The sequence below is a fragment of the Phalacrocorax carbo genome, chromosome 15 (genome assembly GCF_963921805.1).
Source record: "Phalacrocorax carbo chromosome 15, bPhaCar2.1, whole genome shotgun sequence".
Classification (NCBI taxonomy): domain Eukaryota; kingdom Metazoa; phylum Chordata; class Aves; order Suliformes; family Phalacrocoracidae; genus Phalacrocorax; species Phalacrocorax carbo.
The window spans coordinates 4,133,861-4,150,584 of record NC_087527.1 but is presented as its reverse complement, the minus strand read 5'-3'; the positions used below and the strand labels follow the sequence as shown (position 1 = coordinate 4,150,584).

The 16,724-nt window shown below is 59.3% G+C and overlaps 1 protein-coding gene across 1 annotated transcript in view; it reads left to right on the top strand.

Annotated features, from left to right (window-relative positions):
- The first annotated feature begins 2,243 nt into the window (after positions 1-2,243).
- The window catches only part of KSR2 (kinase suppressor of ras 2), an 82,082-nt gene continuing 67,601 nt past the window's right edge, over positions 2,244-16,724 (top strand). Inside the window, exons 1-3 of the mRNA XM_064466429.1 lie at positions 2,244-2,427; positions 9,871-10,011; positions 10,838-10,988. Coding sequence (XP_064322499.1) covers positions 2,251-2,427; positions 9,871-10,011; positions 10,838-10,988 — 469 coding nt within the window. The 5' untranslated portion in view covers positions 2,244-2,250. The remainder of the gene's footprint in view (positions 2,428-9,870; positions 10,012-10,837; positions 10,989-16,724) is intronic.

The following is a 16,724-nucleotide window of genomic DNA, read 5'->3' as shown; positions in this document are numbered from 1 at the left end:
TCTTCTTCCTCTTGTTTCTTCTTTTCTTCTCCTTCTCCTTCTTCTTTCAAAATCAGCTTTTATGAATCCTCCTGATGTATTTCCCACCCCTTTATCACCCCCCCACGACCCCTTCAGGGGCTCCCCTGGTTGGCAGCAGCGGGTGCAGGCAGGGCCCTGCCCTCGGCCACGGGCCCGCTTCACCCGGGGGAGCTGCTGGGGTTTCCCATCCTGGGGAGAGTCCCTCTGAGTCCCCTTACAGACAGGGTTGGGGACACTCTGCGGAGCCAGGGCAGCTGCATCTCTGGGTCCCTTCCCGGCAGGACAGCACACAACCGACTGGGAAGCTAAAATTCCAATAATCTCTACAAAATCCCTCTAACCTGTTTCTTCCAACCCTCCAAGAGAGGTTTTGTAGGTAAGCAAATGGCTTGTCGGGGAGAGAGAGAAAAAGTGATGTGTCCCAGCATGGGGGCAAGTCTGGAAATTAAAACTTCTCAAAGGCAAAAATCAGCAAATTTCAAACTTTTTTAGCCATATCCCCACTCAGAGCAGGCTTAATTTGATGGATAAAGCCATTGGGGGTTTGGCTTATGTTCTCTGCGGAGTGGGTATGGACTGTGATGGGTATGTTAACTGGGAATAAAGTCAAATATCCAAAGCCAAGGAGGTCATGGGTGAGGGGAAGCTTTGCTTTGGGGGAGTGGGCACGACACAGCAGCTGGCAGAGCGAAAGGCTCTTCTCCAAGCGAAGGGCTTCAGCATCGGGGGGTCAGTACATGCTGCTTGCACCCCCTTTCCTCTGCCACTCCCTGAGGCTGGGCTGAACCCCAAAATAGCTGAGCGTGCTACAGAGGAGTGTGGTTCATCCCCTATAGTGCTTCTATAGGGGCTCTGGCTGCTGGGAAATGGAGATCCAGGGATGTTGGGCTGGAAGGGGCTTTTTTGGCTTCTACCCAGCAACCTGAGCGTGAGCAGGGAGCCATCACTGCAGCCCTCTGGGCAGGGGAGAGCAGAGGGGGGTCTGGGTGCCCCCTTTCTCCCCTGCACCCTGCCACTGCTCCCCAAACTGCGTCCTTGGTATTTCAGATCCCTTTGTGGCAGCTGGAGCAGCGCTGGGAGAGGGGAGTGGGGGGAGAGGAGGAGGAGGCACGCTATGGCACATGGCAGCTTCATTTTTATTTGGTTTTACTCCCTTTCAGGCCAAATCCTGTTGCTACAGTGGGGACCACAGCATTCCTCCTTGGCTTTCCCTGGATCCCGCAGGGATCCTGCAGGTTTCCATCCCACCTGCCTCCCCTGCTCATCCCCTTCTGTGCTACCCTTGGGGTCCATAGGGTGAGGCAGGATTTGGCCTGGCCCTGAGCAGCATCGGAATCTCCTCCAGGCCTGAGGGGGTTGTGGGGTGGGAGGGCAGCTGGGGAAACTGGCCCCTCCTCACCCCCAGTGATGGGAATCCTGCCCCGTTTATTCCCCAGTGAGGGCTGCAGCACAGTGCCCCGTTGCACCCCAATCCGGCTTTCCCTAGGCCTTTGGAGGTGCCCATCCCCTGTACCCCGTAGCTGCGCCTGCTGCTCCTGCCCTGCAGTCACACACAGCACAGCCTGGCCGCCTCTGCAGCAGGGCCCCCAGTTACAGCAGGGCTCCCCGTTGCAGCAGAGCCACCCCACTGCAGCAGTATCATTGTCCCCCATTGCAGCAGGGCCTCCCATTGCATCTGCACCCCAGTTACACCAGGGCCCCTCACTGCAGCAGGTGCCCCCTTCATTGCACCAGGGCCCCCACATTGCCCCACTGCCGCAGGGTCCCCCGTGGAAGCATCCCCCCACTACACCCCCTCACCCGGTGCTCCCCCCCCCCCGTGCAGGTATGCGGTTGGGGGGGGGTGGGATCGGGGGATGGGGGTGGAGGGATGGGGGGATGGAAGGATGGGGAAAGGGTGTGTGTGTGGGGGTGGAGGGAGGGCGGGGGGATGGGGGGAATGGGGGTGTGGGGGCGATGGGGCGTCGGGGGGGGGGGGAGGGAGGGATGGGGGGGTTACCGCGCGGAGCGGCGCGCAGCGAGCGCGGCCCCGCGGTGCCGGAGCGCGCCGCCCCCGCCCCCGCCCCGCCGCGCCCGGGGGGGGGAGGCGGCGGCGGCGCCGCGCTGACGGCTCGGTGGGCACCGCGGGGCCGCGATGCTGCGGGCCGCGGCGGAGCGGGGCTGAGCGGCGCGGGGGGGGGCGGGCGGGGGGGGCGGCGGCGGCGGGCGGAGGGGGGGGCGCGGCGAGCGATGGATGAGGACAACATGACGAGGAGCGAGGAGCAGCAGCTGAGTCTGCAGAAGGCGCTGCAGCAGTGCGAGCTGGTCCAGAACATGATCGACATCAGCATCTCCAACCTGGAGGGGCTCCGCACCAAGTGCGCCGCCTCCAACGACCTCACGCAGAAGGAGATCCGCACCCTGGAGGTAGGGGCCCGTCGACCCCCCCATCGTAACCAACCCCCCCCCCCCACCCCCACCCCCCCCCCCCACCCCCCGGGCCGCGCCGGGCTCCCCCGCGGCGCTGCGGTGCGCCCGAGTGAGGCTGCGCGCGCTGCAGGTGGCCCCGAGGTGGGTCCGGCCCCCCCAAACCCTCCTGTCGGTACTGCCCGGAGGCACCCGGCCTTGCTCCCGGCCCCCCCGACATCCCCCCCCGGCTCGGCCTCGGCCCCACAGCATCCTCCCGGCCCGGCCACATCCCTCCCTCCGGGCTCCTACCGCCCCGGCAAGCTGCAACACCCGGCCCACCTGCCTACCCTGGCCCACCTGCATCCCTTCCAGTGGGCTCCTGCTTCGGCCAGGCTGCATCCCTTCCACCGGGCTGCATCCCCTTGGCCCACTTGCATCCCTTCCTTGGCCTCCTACCTCCCCATCAAGCCGCATCTCCCCGGCCCACCTGCATCCCTTCCACCGGGCCGCATCCCCCCAGCCCACCTGCATCCCTTGCTTAGTCTCCTACCTCCCCATCAAGCCTCATCACCCCGGCTCAGCTGCATCCCTTCCACCGGGCAGCATCCCTTCCATCGGTTTGCATCCCCCTGGCCCAGCCATATCCCTTCCAGCGGGCTCCTACCTCCCCAGCAGGCTGCATCCCCTCCATCCCACCTCCATCCCTTCCACCAGACAGCATCCCCCTGGCCCAGCTGCATCCTACCCCCCTGCGCTCCTACCTCCCGAGCAGGCTGCATCCCCTCAGCTGGGCTCCAGCCCCTCGCCGGGAGGCAGGCTGGCCAGCATCCTCGCCCCCGTTTCCACTGCCGTGGTGATGCAGCGCCTGCCCAAACCCTCCAGTCTTCCTGGGCAGCAAGGAGAGCCCCGGCGGGAAGGGCAGGCTTCACCAGCCATGGCCTCGATGCTGCCTGGGGCAAAGGCAGCAAGGCCGTGTCAAGGGGATCGCCAGCGAGGTTTATTTATGTTTCATAGGTGGGAAAAATACATATAAGTGAAAGCTGTTGAGCGGGGCCCTGTCTATTGTAGCTCCATAGGAAAAGGTTCCCCTTGGAGTGTGCCAGGACCTGTCTGGGGAGGGATTTGGGGTTCCACAGAGGGTTGGCAGGACAGGATGGGCAGGAAATGTCTGGGCAGGCTGGGATGCCCCAGGGTGAGCAGGGCTCCACACCGGTGGCAGAGCTGGGACAAGTGTGGCCGTGATGGTGCCGTGACCCCAGGGAGATGCTGGCATGGCCATGGCAGCATGGAAGTGGCTGACGTGGAGTGGAGTTGTGGGTGGGGGGATTTCAGAGCCCGGCCCTGCTCAGGCCTTTTGGCTGGTGCTTTCTAACCTGGCTGGTCTCTCTGAGAACCCAAACGTGGTGGCACAGTGCTGTGCTCGGGACCCTGCTGGGGTTCTGCAGCCCCTCTGTGGGTGGCTTTTGGCTCTGGACTGTGACCAAAACTCCCTGTCCTACTGCTTTCGCTCCTGAAGATCCCGAGTGCTGTGGGAGCAAGTGGGACATCGGCGTGCCGCTGCTGGGCTGCTCATGGGGGCACCCTGGGGCTGGAGTGCAGCTCCCACCTCTACATCCTGGGCATCAACTTGCGCTGCATTCCCACACCAATCCTGCCATCGCCTCTCCTTGATCCAAGCCCTGTCCCATCCCACCTCTCCGCGTGAGGGGCTGCAAGCTCAGCCTGGAGCTGTTGATCCGCGCGTGGCCCCGGAGCAACCTTGGAAGAGGGAGAAGGAAGCAGGGATGAAGCAGCAGTGGTTTTGGGGTGTGCAGGAGACTTTGCAGGGGGCAGGCAGGCTCAAAGAGCCTCCAGAAGAGCTGATGCCTGGAGGTGCAGGACTACAGAAGTTTATCCCACATGGAGTGACCTCCTTGTTAGGGTCAGCACAGCTGATGAGTTACTGCCTCCCTCCTGCAGATGGGAGCAAGGGGAGCTGAAGAGCAGTGTTAAGCCATCCTGGTAGGATGCTCCTTCCCTGTATCCTGCAATGGCACGTGGGAGAAGCAACATCGTGGTGTCACTGGGGTAGCTCAGCCTGGTCCGGCCAGTGGGTTTGGAGGTGGCCATTGGAATGCCACCCTGCAAATCCTGGGCACTCACAGGGAAGCATTTCTCCAGCCCCTATGGATCGTGCTGTGCCCACCGTGGGGAGCCCTGGCATTGCCTTCCCTAAAACACCCCCAAACCAGGGCGCCTGCTGTGCGTCTTGGCCATGGGCTCACCTGTTGCTGTCCAGCACAGAAATGGGGCAATTCCCAGGAGGAGAATCATCATCCCCCAAGACAACTGGTGAATCTGGGGCCGCATTCCCGGTGCCAGCACATTGGTGTAGGTCCGGACTGGCTCCATGGGAGCCCGTGGCTCCCCAGCGGTGTTGTCCTGGGTTGCCGCCAGCGTAAGCAGGAGCTGAGCTTGGCCCTGAGTCCCTGCTGCCACCGCTGCGTCCCAAGGACATGACGCAGATGCAGAGGCCTCGCTCAGCACTTCTTCCCATCCCATCTGGCGGCGCCAGAGCTGGGCCAGGTGCTGGCGTGGTGAAGGGGATGGTGGCCAGGGACGGGCAGGCTGGGTGGACATCTCATCCCAAGTGTCCCGGGGAGACTTTGCATGGCCCTCGCATCAGTGCAAGCCTGGAATAAAATAGGTGAATCCACGTTTATTTGGTTAATCTTCATATGCTGAACTCTGATTTTGCCAGATTAATAGAAGTTTTTCAATTTTTTTTAAACCACCTTAAATTACACATGACGCCCCATCCTTTGTGTGCTGTGGTTGTGCGGGGAGCTGGTAACGGCATCCTGCGATGCAGCATCCTTCCTTTGGGATGGGTACCCCTGGCTGCAGCCCAGCTTCGGTGGCAGACCTCAGCCTGGGAGGCTTTTAGGTCTTGCTTGCAGCTCGGGACAGGCTCCAGCAGAACCCAAGGCAGTGGCTGGGACCAAAACACTGACTGACACTGCCCAGGGTGAGAGTTGGGGCCAGTTTGCTTCCTATGGGGCTGAGCATAGTCGGAACAGGAGGGTGGGAGCCAAGCGGCCAGCCTCGGTAGCCCTACCTGGTCCTGCGCAGGTGGTGGGGCGTTATTTCCTAAGCATGGCTGTCAGGCTTTGCATCTCTAAATTTGTTCTTTGGAGTGTAAATGCAGAAGAGGGGTGCTGCTACCTGCCTGTTTGCTGAAGGTCTGGGGGCAGAATGGGGTAAAGGCAAGACGGAAAAGTTGCTGGGTGCTGGGTGATTTTTTTCTGGCTGTCCGGCCCTGTGTTGCTTTCTGTGTCAGCAGGGTCAAACCCCCACCCCATTTCAAAGTATGGGTCAGGGCTTCCAGGAGCTGGTGAGTCACTCCAAGGATAATCCAGGATCAGGATTTCCTCCCTCCCCAGGCTGCTGTGATCCCACTGGGAAGGGGGAACCCTCCCGGGATGCTTTTGGCTGTTGCGTGAACATGTGGGTAAGGATTAGGAGAAGTACCCAAGGAAGAGCCGTGGCCATTTCCAAACTTGCATGGGCTGCGGCCAAAGGAGATGCTGCCCCAGAACTAGGATTCTCACTGCCTGAATGTGTGAATTCTCTGGCGTCTAATACCAGGTGAGCACAGTGCTCATCTCCCTGTGGTATGGCATGCTTCTGATTGCAGCTGCGTTGTTTCAGAACAACCTGCAGGCCCCCAGGGATGATGGCAGCCCCTGTTTGCCCCGTGCCAGCCAGGCAGCACTGCCCCATCAGTCCTGGCTCATCTCTTTGCCAGGGTAGCAGGGAGGTGGCAGGGGATGAGCTGTATCCTCCTGGAGAGCCAGGCATCTCCAGGATGCCGGATTGAGCCACTTCGGCCGCTGTACTCCCTGAGAGAGCCCCAGGGACCATTTAGCAGTGCTTGAAATAAATGATGTGCAGAGCCAGAGATGGCATGTGAGCCTAGCAGGGCCTTGAAATTGCTGTGAGAGGGAAAATATAACCTCGGCGAGGTATTCCCCAGCCCAAAGGTGCTCCAGGTGTCTCTGGAATAACGAGCCCCTTAGCAGGCGTTGGGGAAGAGTTGCTCCAGTTGTGACTACACACCATGGAAAAGCATCTGCTGCAACCCACCGCTGTGCCAGGAATATTTGGAGGTGCAGAGCAACCCCTCCGCTTCGCAGCACGAAGGCATCCGGCACAGGCATGTGCCGATCCTGCTGTGCTGAGCGGGACAGGCATCCCAGCAGGTGCGGGCTCCCTCTCGATGGCTCACCAGGTGCTGGTGTTGGCAGTGCATGGCCCAGCCTGTGCAAGGTTAATTAACTTTCACCTCGTGCTCCCACAGGTGGATTTTCCGCTGCCTCTCCCTGGTCTCCAGGCAGGGCTCGGTGCAGTCTCCAGCCCGGCTGACGTCAGGGCAGGCGCAGGGTGCCGTGCCGGGGGGGTGCAGCCACCCTCCTACTCCTTGGAGACTGGCTGCTTTGCTCCCTGTGCCCAGTGCCCGCTCAGGGCTGGGGGGGGACAGCTGCTTGCCGCCATGCCGGCTTTTGGGGCGAGCCGCCTGCCAAGGGGAAATCCTGCTTGGGGTGACGGGAAGAGGCTGGAAATCCCCGTAAGGGTGCGGAGGGGAGGCAGGGTTTGCACGGGGATGGGAAGGCTCCAGCCCTGGGTGACCCCAGCCCTTTGCCTCGCTGGGGTCACCCAGGGTCCCAGGGGAACAACATGGAGTGGGGACGTCTCTCCTCTCCCTGCACCCATCCCACAGGGCCAGCAGAGACCTGTTTGGGTCTTGTTTTTTAGCAGAAGCTCTCTACCTCGGGTAGAGGATGGGGGACCCAGGAGCCACCAGCCCCTTGCCTTGACTAAGGGGAAGGGGCTGCTCATGGCTTTACCTGCTTTTGTTGGAGCATCACACCCTCCCTTACCCCCTCGCAGTGCTGGAGGTGGGAGTGGTGCTTGAAAGGGTGTGAAAACGGAGCCGCAGCTCCAGAGGAAGATGCATGGGCCACCCCACAGCATCCCTGCTTGGGCCTGCAGTGTATCCCCCAAGCAGCAACCACCCCCTGTGCTGCTGAGACTCCGACCCCTCTGCTTGCACACCCGCAGCACCCCAGGGTCCCCCCTGCCATTTCCCAGGGGGATAAACTGAGGCACAGAAAAGCTGAGGGGGAAAGGGGGAGCGCAAGGCAGGATCTGGCCTTTGCAGCACAGCACAATTTAGCATGTTTGCAAAATCTCCGTCCTGTACAGGGAGGACTGAGCAGTGGCTCAGGGTGAGCAAGAGCATCTCCGCAGCCGCAGGATGGGGCTTTCCCCATGACATGGGGCCGTCTCAATCGCTTCCCTTTCCAGCCCTGTTGGTGAAGCTCTCAGCAAAACAAGAAGTGGTTTTGGACTTTGCAGAGGTTTGCTGGGCTTGTTTTCTCCCAGCTTGAGCAGACCCACGGGCCAGAGCATCAGCCCACACCCAGGGCATGGGGAGTCCCATTTGGGTCCTCATTTGCACTAGCAGTGGCCCTTCTGGTCTCTCAAGGACTGGGTGGGGTGAATTTCCCCCACCTGGAGCCTAGAAATTAAAGTGCTTCCCTCCACTTCCTCCATTCTTGCCCAGCTCCCAGCTCGTCTCTGCGTGGTGGTGGTGGAGGCTGCCCAGTCCCCAGCTCTGTCCCCATTCCAGGACCCTGGTTTTAGCACTGGAGAGGCTGTTGTGGCTCTGGCATCCCCTCTGGTTCCCCCTGGGCCCTCAACCTGGGGAGGCTGGAAGAATGGATGAAGAGCAGGCTGGCGGGGCTGGAGGTGATTCTTTTTTTTGCTCGTGTTTTGCTGTGGTTGTGCGTGGGGAAGGTTTTTTTGGGGGGCAGGACCTGCCTCTGTGCACATTCAAGGTGCGTGCTGCTATTTCCCCTGCAAGGGCCTGGGGCCCATTTGGGATGTGCGATTGGGGCTGACCCTGAAACCTTTCAATTACCTGTGTTAGGAGAGTAGCTTTTCTTAAAAAGCAGACCTGGCAGCCTATCAGGGCACTGCTGAGCCCAGCCAGTCCCGTGGGGCTCGCTGTGGCCTCCCCGGCCATTTGCTTTTGTAGCCCTGGCTCTCTTTTGCGTATTAATTTTCACTAATTAATCTCCATGGACTTTAGCCAGAAGCTGACTTGTTGGGGTGTCCGGCTCCTGGCAAAGTTGTCACCCGCTCAGGTGATGCTGGTGGCGATGCTGGTGGGACGTGGCAGTGGGGACTCTGTGTTTGCAAGGCGATGGGGACCACCAGCCTCTCCCATGCCTGTGCTGCCTAGTCCCCCCTCAAGCAGCATGGAGAGGGCTGGTTTTGCCTGTTTTGCATCTCTCTGGGTGCACTCAGCTCACCCCAACCACGATGGGTGGGCGCAGGGGGGGCTGCTTTTCCCCCCATCTTCTCACATACATCTCATCACACCAAGTCCCGTAACCATCACTTCTGGGTACCACCGAGGGAAGGGACGAGGAGAGATGGGGAAGCTCTCCCAACCCCCACGATGCTGCTTCTCCCCTCGCCTCTTTATTCCAAACCATCGCATATTTTGCTCATCTATTTTTGGGGTGCGCAGGAGCTGGCGGCGGGCAGGGGCACAGCACCATCTAGCGCTGCCGGCGGTGGGGAATCACCCAGCTGGAAAAGCAGGAGCAGGAAATCCCAGCAGGTTTCCAGCGAGCTGGGCTCTGCTCTATATTTCCGAGAAAGGAGGCCAGTCGCTCAGCGTCTTTATTTTGGGAGCTGTGAGGCTGCGGTTGCTAACGTGGCATCTTTGGCCTCGTGGTGGGAGGGCTTGTGGGGTGATGGTTGGCAGAAGGATGGGGCCACGGCCGAGCAAAGAGGGGTTGATGGCTCCGGTCGTGGTGATGAGGAGCAGCGGGAGGAAGGAGGGCTGGGGCAGACGTGGGCTGTTGGTCGGGGGAATAAGGAGCAAATGCCCATGTCCCAGCCTTGGCACCATGCAATGCTGTGGCTGCTCCCCATGGGGGGTGCTCGGGGGGTCCCTTTGCACCGAGCCTGGGTGGAAGAGAGGGGAGCGTGACCTTTGGGTGCTGGGCAGTGCTGGGAGGGGGTAGTATTTGTGTTAGTGTGTGGGAGGAGCAATGCCTCCGTGTCCCTCTCTCCTCATCCACCCACCATGGGGTCCCTGGGGTGGTGAAGGCTGTCTATCCCCTGAGCAAGACCCCACTGCTGAAGCTGGGTTGGGAATAAAGGAGCTGAGAAAGGGCTTTTTTTGGGAGGGAACACCCAGCTTGATGCCAAAGGAGCCCTTGGCTGCAGAACCTTGGCAGGGGTGTTTTGAGGGCAGAAGGGGCTGCATGCGCCTTGAGGATGGGGCAGAGGGAGGGCAGAGCCGAAGCTGCCTGTGGTCACCCCCTCCTGTGTCCCACTCCTGCCATGGGGTAGGCTGGGGGGTCATGGCAGAGGGTCCCACAGGGCTTTTGCCTTCTCTTCCAGAGCAAGCTGGTCAAGTACTTCAGCCGGCAGCTGTCCTGCAAGAGGAAGGTGGCCCTGCAGGAGCGCAATGCCAAGCTGGAGGGTTTCCCCCAGCTCCTGCATTGGTTCCGCATCGTTGACATCCGCAAGGAGGTGATGGAGGTAAGGGCAGGGCATCAGCCACACTGGAGCGGGAAGGGCCTCGCTGCGTGTTTGGGTGCCGAGCCCCTCCAGCAGTGATTTTTCCAGGGGTTTGTGGGATCCTCGAGGAAAAACAAGGCAAGGGACATTTTTTTTCTGAGATGGAGACTGGCGTGAAGCCATGTCTTTGGGGCAGGCTGGAGGGGACAGTGCTGGTGGTGGGAGACCAGAGCAGAGATATCAAGTTGTTCTATTGCATGAAAAGATGCTTCAAACCTATGGTGGGATGTGCTGGCCAGGGTCACCCCACAGGTCTCCTCCACCTACCAGTGAGGACACCGCATTGCTGTTCCCAGTGAAGGACATGAGCACCAGGAGGACCTTGTGGGTGATGCCCCTCCACATCAGGGTTTCCCCATGTCCCTGCCACAGTGTGGTGGTCCCTCCCTCTGCCACGTTCTAGGCTCCTGCAGGCAATGGGTGCAGTGAGAGGGTGGCACCCGGAGGTGCTCCCGTAACAGCCCCCCCAAGAAAGAGGAAAGCCAGTACCGAAGCTGCCTGTCCATGTGTCCTCAGGGTAGGGGCAGGTTTTCATGCTGCCCCTAGACGTCCCAGTGTCGAATTGGATCTGGATATGCCTCAGACTGTGCAAAAACTTGAGATAAAGCTGACGCTCAAGCTGTGCCCTCCGGGTTTTCACATGGATTGAGATGGAAAATGAGTGTTTTCGGGTCTGTGACCCACATGGGGCAGTAGGAGGGAACAGCTTCTCATCTGTGTGCCCTGAGGTGCTGGTCCAGGATGGTTTATTTTCCCTCCTCACTCCTGCCCCATTCCTCTCCTCCAGGAAATCGCCCCTGGGCAGCTGAGCCTGGAGGAGCTGCTGGACATGACCGATGACCAGGTCTGTGCGACTGTGGAGAAGTTTGGGGCCAACAGCGAGGAGTGTGCCCGCCTGAACGCCTCCCTCTCCTGCCTCCGGAGTGTCCACAAGTCCGGTGAGTTGGGCACACTTGTACTTGCTGGCTGGGTCCCCTCAAGCCCTTTGGGGTGGCACCATCCCGTTGCAGTGACACCGGGCGCATGGCTCTAATGTGTTGGAGGTGTTTGCAGAGTCTTCTCTGTGGGTTGCAGAGTTGCTCCATCCCTGGGGGATGGATGGGTACCCACTGACTGCAGGGGACAGCTTTGCTCTGGTGCATCCCTGCGGCTTGGGAACTCATGGGGGCTCCCTTCTCTGGGAAGTGATGAGTTGTTAGTTCTCTGCAGGGATGCTTTGCCCGAGGAGGGTGCAGAGTTTCCTATAGGTTCCCCCCCGACCCCTCTTGCTTGCAGAAGCACAGCCAGCAGGCTCAGAAAAAGCCCTGAAAGTCAGCAAGCTCCTGTCACTCAGCATTGCCTCCTGGCTGGCTGCAGAGAGTAGCCCCTGGCCCCCAAACCCCTTCCCTGGGCACACACAAGCCCTGCCTCACCTCCCCCCGGGGGTGGGTATCTGGGTGCCTCCCCACAGCAGCCGCTCCGGGGGGTGCTGGCGGGTGCCCCGGGGGGTGCTGGCCGCCCCAGGTGCAGGTGCTGGGGTTCGGGTGCTGGGCTGGCAGGTCCCCGGGCGGTGGCAGCAGAGCTCCGCGCTGCAGAGGCGGCTGCACGAAGCAGGAGTGGCTCCAGCTTTACCTGCGCTCGCAGCTTGTGAGCAGAGCGGGGCTGGAGCAGGGGGCTGGGGGCTGCAGCAATGGCTGGGATTGCTTGGGGAAGGGGTGAGCGATTCAGTGGGTGACTGTGCAGGATCCAGCTCTCCCGGCACCTTGTCCCGGGCCAGCTGAGCCTTGCTGGATGATGCTGTCCATGGGCTGAGGGTTCCCTTCCTGGGGCTGCTGTTGGCAGGGTCCAGCCCGAGACTTGTGGGGATGCTTCTCTACATAAGTGCCCCCCATGCACCTTCCCATGTGTGACGGGGACCATATCCTGCTGGCATGGCTCTTCCCCGTGTAACTGGTGCTTTGGTGCCAGCTTGGGGGAGCGCTGCCAGCACAGGGTGCTGCCCTGCACGGTGCGTACAGGCAGCAGCAAGGTGGGGGGGACGCTGAAACCCTGTTTCACAGTTTAAGCCCCCACTGCCCCCTTCCCAAGGGCCCCCTTCCTTGCCCTAGCCTGGGGTGATGGTAGTGGGCTGGTTTAGCTGTGGTCCCTGCTGGGAGTCCTGGCCTGGCAGGACCGTTCTGTAGGAGGACCCTAGTCCTGCCAGACCCCTAGTCCTGCCAGAACCCCGGGGTTCGGGGACCCCAGACCCATCTGCCTGGCTCCTGGCCCTTTGCAGGGCCTCTTCCAATGTAGCTGCATCCCAAGGGCTGGGGGAGATGGGGGATGAGCCCCGCTGGGGTGTAGCTGCTGGGTTTTTGGCTGGGCTTTGCAGGTCCAGAGCAGCCCCTGGGGACAGGGCTGATAGTGAGGAGGATGATGTGACATGGTTTCAATGAGGGGCAGCTTTCAGGGACCGGCAGCGTCCCTGTGTTACCATTGCTTGGCACAACATGTCCCAGGCAGGGTTTCCCAGCCCCTGCCCTGGAGGGGTCTGGGCCTCATCCTCCCATTGTGGTTACTCTGGGCTTCCCCTGTGGCATGGCGAGGATGTGCCAGTGGCAGAGGGCCCCCCCACTGCATGCTGCCACCAGGCTGGTGCAGCGGCTGCTTCCACCCCTGTGCTGGGGCAGCGAGGTGAGGATGGCTGAACCCAGCCTGACATTTCACGCACAGCATGAGTCCCCCCACGCTTTTTAACTCCCTAAATCTGGCTCCCGCCTGTGTTCCTGCCCTCCTTCCCTTTGGCATTTTCACTAAGTCTCTCCACTATTTGAGGAAGGGCATCAATGCCTCCCTTGGAGCCCGAGGAAGGCTCTCAGCCTGCTCTTTGTTTAAACACCTTTGACTTTTAAAGCCTGTTGCAAACAAATACTGCTGGCTCAGCCTAGCCCCTGCATCCCCTCTCCTGCCCCTCTGCTCATTCAGCCAAGGGAATTCCCCCGCTCCCCAGTGGGACCCATGCTTTGGAAAATCCATGTGAGCCTTTGGCTCAGCAGCTGCATTGAAGATCCTAAAACATCATCTGCCCCTCTGGGGATGTTTCTGGCTAGCAGAGATGGGGTGGGTACTGAGGGGGTGCAGTATGCTTGCTGCTCGATTTGCTTTTTAATGGGGCAGGTGATGGGGCTGCCAGCCCTTGTGGTGGGATGCGGCTTGGTGGTCCCTTGGGTCCCTGCAGGAGGGAGTTCAGTGCTATCCAGGCACTGTGTGCGTTTGCCTTCCTCAGCGCTCCATTTAACTCCGTCCATCATCACGCCGCTCCCAGGCGGGCTGGGCTTTGCGGTGAGGGCTGCTGTTCCATCCCTCTGCCGTTGCAGAGATGCTGCAGTGGCCATTCCTGCTCTGCTGGGACTGGAGACTTGGGCTTCACAGTGCAACAGTCCCTGGCGTCGCTGGTCGGCATGGGTCCCTGCTGTGATGGCACCGTGCATGCACGCTGCTGGAGAAACTCCTGGGCACATTGTCTGATGGGTGGCACAAGCCTTGGGGACAGGCAGCTTGGAGAGCTGCAGAGCCCCTGCCAGCCTGCAGGGGTGCAGGAGCTCCCTGGGCAGTGGAGGAGACCAAATCTCCCTGAATTTCCAGAGGATTTGGGTGTAAAAATCTCCACCTGGGTTGGCAGATGGTCCCCTTTCATCCCGCTCTGCACAGCTGCACGTCCCCTGCCTCTGCACTGGTGTTTCCCTGCCTGTAAGAGCCTTTGCCAGGTCCAATGGCCCCATCTCATCAGTCCCCCTGCTTTTTACCCCCTGGGAAAAGGAAAGCAGAGACCCTGCCCTTTTTCTGCGGGTGGGGAGATGAGAGCGGTTGTTAACTCTGGCTGGGTAAGGGCGAGATGCTTCCCAGCTGCCCCAGGCTGCAGCTGGGTGGTGGGAGCAGGCTGTCCCACACAGCTGCTGAGGGCTGGGTCTGAGATGCGCCATGGTCCACGCAGCACGCTTTGTTGGGCTGCGGAGTCGGGGAATGGGCAGAACAATGTTTCTGGTACATTGGCAATGCCCCCCCGTGCTGTTCGGGGCAGCTGGGACTGAGCAGCCATGGGGCTGTAGCTTTCCCACCTGGGGTGCGCTAAGGCAATGCCGTGCTGCTTCCATTCACCCATCCCTCAGCTGTATTTCGGCAGATGCCGAGCTGCTGGCTGGCTCCATGCCTCCGTGATGGCCACCAGCTTTGCCCTGCCTGCAAGTTTGGGAAAGGAAGGTCTATGTCAGCTTCGAGAGCTGGCCTGGCTTGTGTAGTGCCTGGCAAGCGTTGGTGCCCCCAGGGGCTCCATCTGATGCACCACTGACCCTCTGTTGAGGGTTCTGGAAATTAGCTGCTAGATGTGTTTTCCTGATCCTTGCAGCCCCCAGGAGCTGTGTTACGCCTGGCTGGACCCCACCAGCCGGGTGTGTGGAAGGTTTGCACGGCCCAGAGGAGCAAGCTGGGTGCTGGTTGTGGGGTGGGCAGCGCTTGAGAAACATCTCAGGATGGCAGTGATGATCTCTTGGGATGCAGTGTTGGGATCTCAGGTCCATCAGGTTATCGCAGCCCCTCCAGAAGGAACCCCAGATGTACTACGCTGCAACGGACATGGCTTTTTATTGGTGTTTTATCTCCTTGTAAACCAAGAGATGGTCCTAGTTTGAAAATATAATTAATGAACAAGTTGCTGCCTCTTTAAAACATCATGTAATTTCTTTGCAAGTGGAGTAGCGGTCGATTTCTAGAAGCCAAGATTAGTATTAATAAAGTAGGAATGAGGTACAGTATTAACCTTTTCCATCAATCTCTATTTATTGAGTCATTAATTAGAGACATCTAATTTCCCAGGCCAACTCTGTCTGGCCATGGGGGATGGGGAGGAGGCAGGGAGGAAGCAGGATGATTTTTTTATCGCTTAAATGTTGATGAATTTTGCCAGGATCGGGTCTGATGTTGGGGAAGGAGTCCCTTTGCATACCGAGCACCCTGGGGCAGCTCCAGCAGCAGGGAAAGCCCCAGAGCAGCTTATAAACCAAAAGCACGTTATATTTGTCAAATATAGTGGCAACCCTATATTAAACCCCTGCTTTATTGTGTTAACAAGTCTGTATCAGGTTTTTCTCAGCTGCAAAACCTTACACTTGGCAGTGGTATTTCATTAGCAGCCAAGGCGTCAGTTTTGAGCTTGAAGCAGGATTAATTTATTATTAAGTAAGAGCTGAGCAGGGCCACTGTGGATTGAGGAGTTGATGGTGTGTGACTAGTGAGTTATGAGTGGAGGTTATTAGCTGTCCTACAGGGAAAAATGATCCGGCGCTGAATATCAGTTGTCCCAGCTGCAGGTGGCCTGGGGACAGTGTGGGGTCAGGCAGGGCGAGGGGAGCCTGCGAAGGCTGCGAAGGTGGGGCACAGGCTGGTCCCTGCCTCGAAGAGCTGCAAAGTCCTGCTGGAAGCTGTTAGGTGGTGGGAGAAAAGCTTTGGCTTCAGTAGAGATGAGTTTTTTACAAGAAAATTAGATGCAGGGTAGAGAAGGGCAATATAATGATAAAGTGGTGAGCGTCCTCATTTGGGGCAAATTTGAAAGCTGTGCTGGCCATGGTATAAAGCTTTTCAGAGTGGTTCCCTCCTGGTGACCAGTGCCCCCATGTCCCCAGGGTCATCCCTCCAGCCATGAGGCCAAAGGGCCGGATGATGCCAGGGTTTATTTTGCCCCACAGTGAGGGTGCGATTGCTGGGATGCTGGTGTTGAGAGAGGCGGCTGCAGCCGTGGGGGTTTCCCTCGCTGTAAAGGACACTGAGATCTTGCTCTGATTTTGTGCGCATCTCCATCTGTTTGGAGATGCCTTTGGGGAGGGAAAAAGAGTGAACGCAGCATCCCCCAAGGAGCAGTCGGGGTGCAGGGCTGCTTCAGGCATGGTTCCTCCTTTGGATGGGACCCGCTGTCCCCAGCTCCCTAAGGGGCAGAAAATTATTCCCAGAATTTTGTTTTGGGAAATCAAAGCAAAACTTGCTATTCAACTTTTGGAGCAGGGGGAAAAGCAGCTTTTCTGGTGACATTTTTCCCATCCCTCCACATCTCTTGCTCTACAAGCTGCATCCTGACAGCGGGCGCTCCTCTCCGCCTCCTCCCAGGAGTTTGTTTTCTTGTTTATTTTAATGGAGTGGTTCAGAAAAAGCTTCTTCCCTAATGAAGTACGGTGGAGTGAAGGAGGCTGAGCCAAGCGGGGAGGCAGTGGCAGCACTGAGGGGACTAATAAAGCCAAACTTGGCCATGGGGAGCATCTCTCCCTTTGTGCTGGTGCCCGGGCCTCAGTGGCAGCTGGGAGGGGAGAGGTGGCCTGTGGAGTCAGAGGGGTGGTGGGCGGCCGTAGCTGATGCTCATTTCAATATGCAATTAATATTTGCTATCTAACAAAATGAATAGGCTTTTATGAGCGAAGAGGCAGCCTTGCAGCACCATCGAGGCAGGCAGAGCTTGGGGAAAACCGGGCAAAGGGGAGTTTGCTTTTGCGCGAGCTTTTCCCTTGCTTTTTCGGCTGGGAATCAGCTCTGGCAGAGCCGCAATGCCCAGGGGAGCCCTGGGGAGGGGAGCGAAATCTGAAAGCGTTTAACACGCTTTGCAGAAAGAAGAGCTTGGGGATTTTATTTTGTTATTTTTGCTTTCAAGTGTGTTCTCGGTTTAAGCACATCTC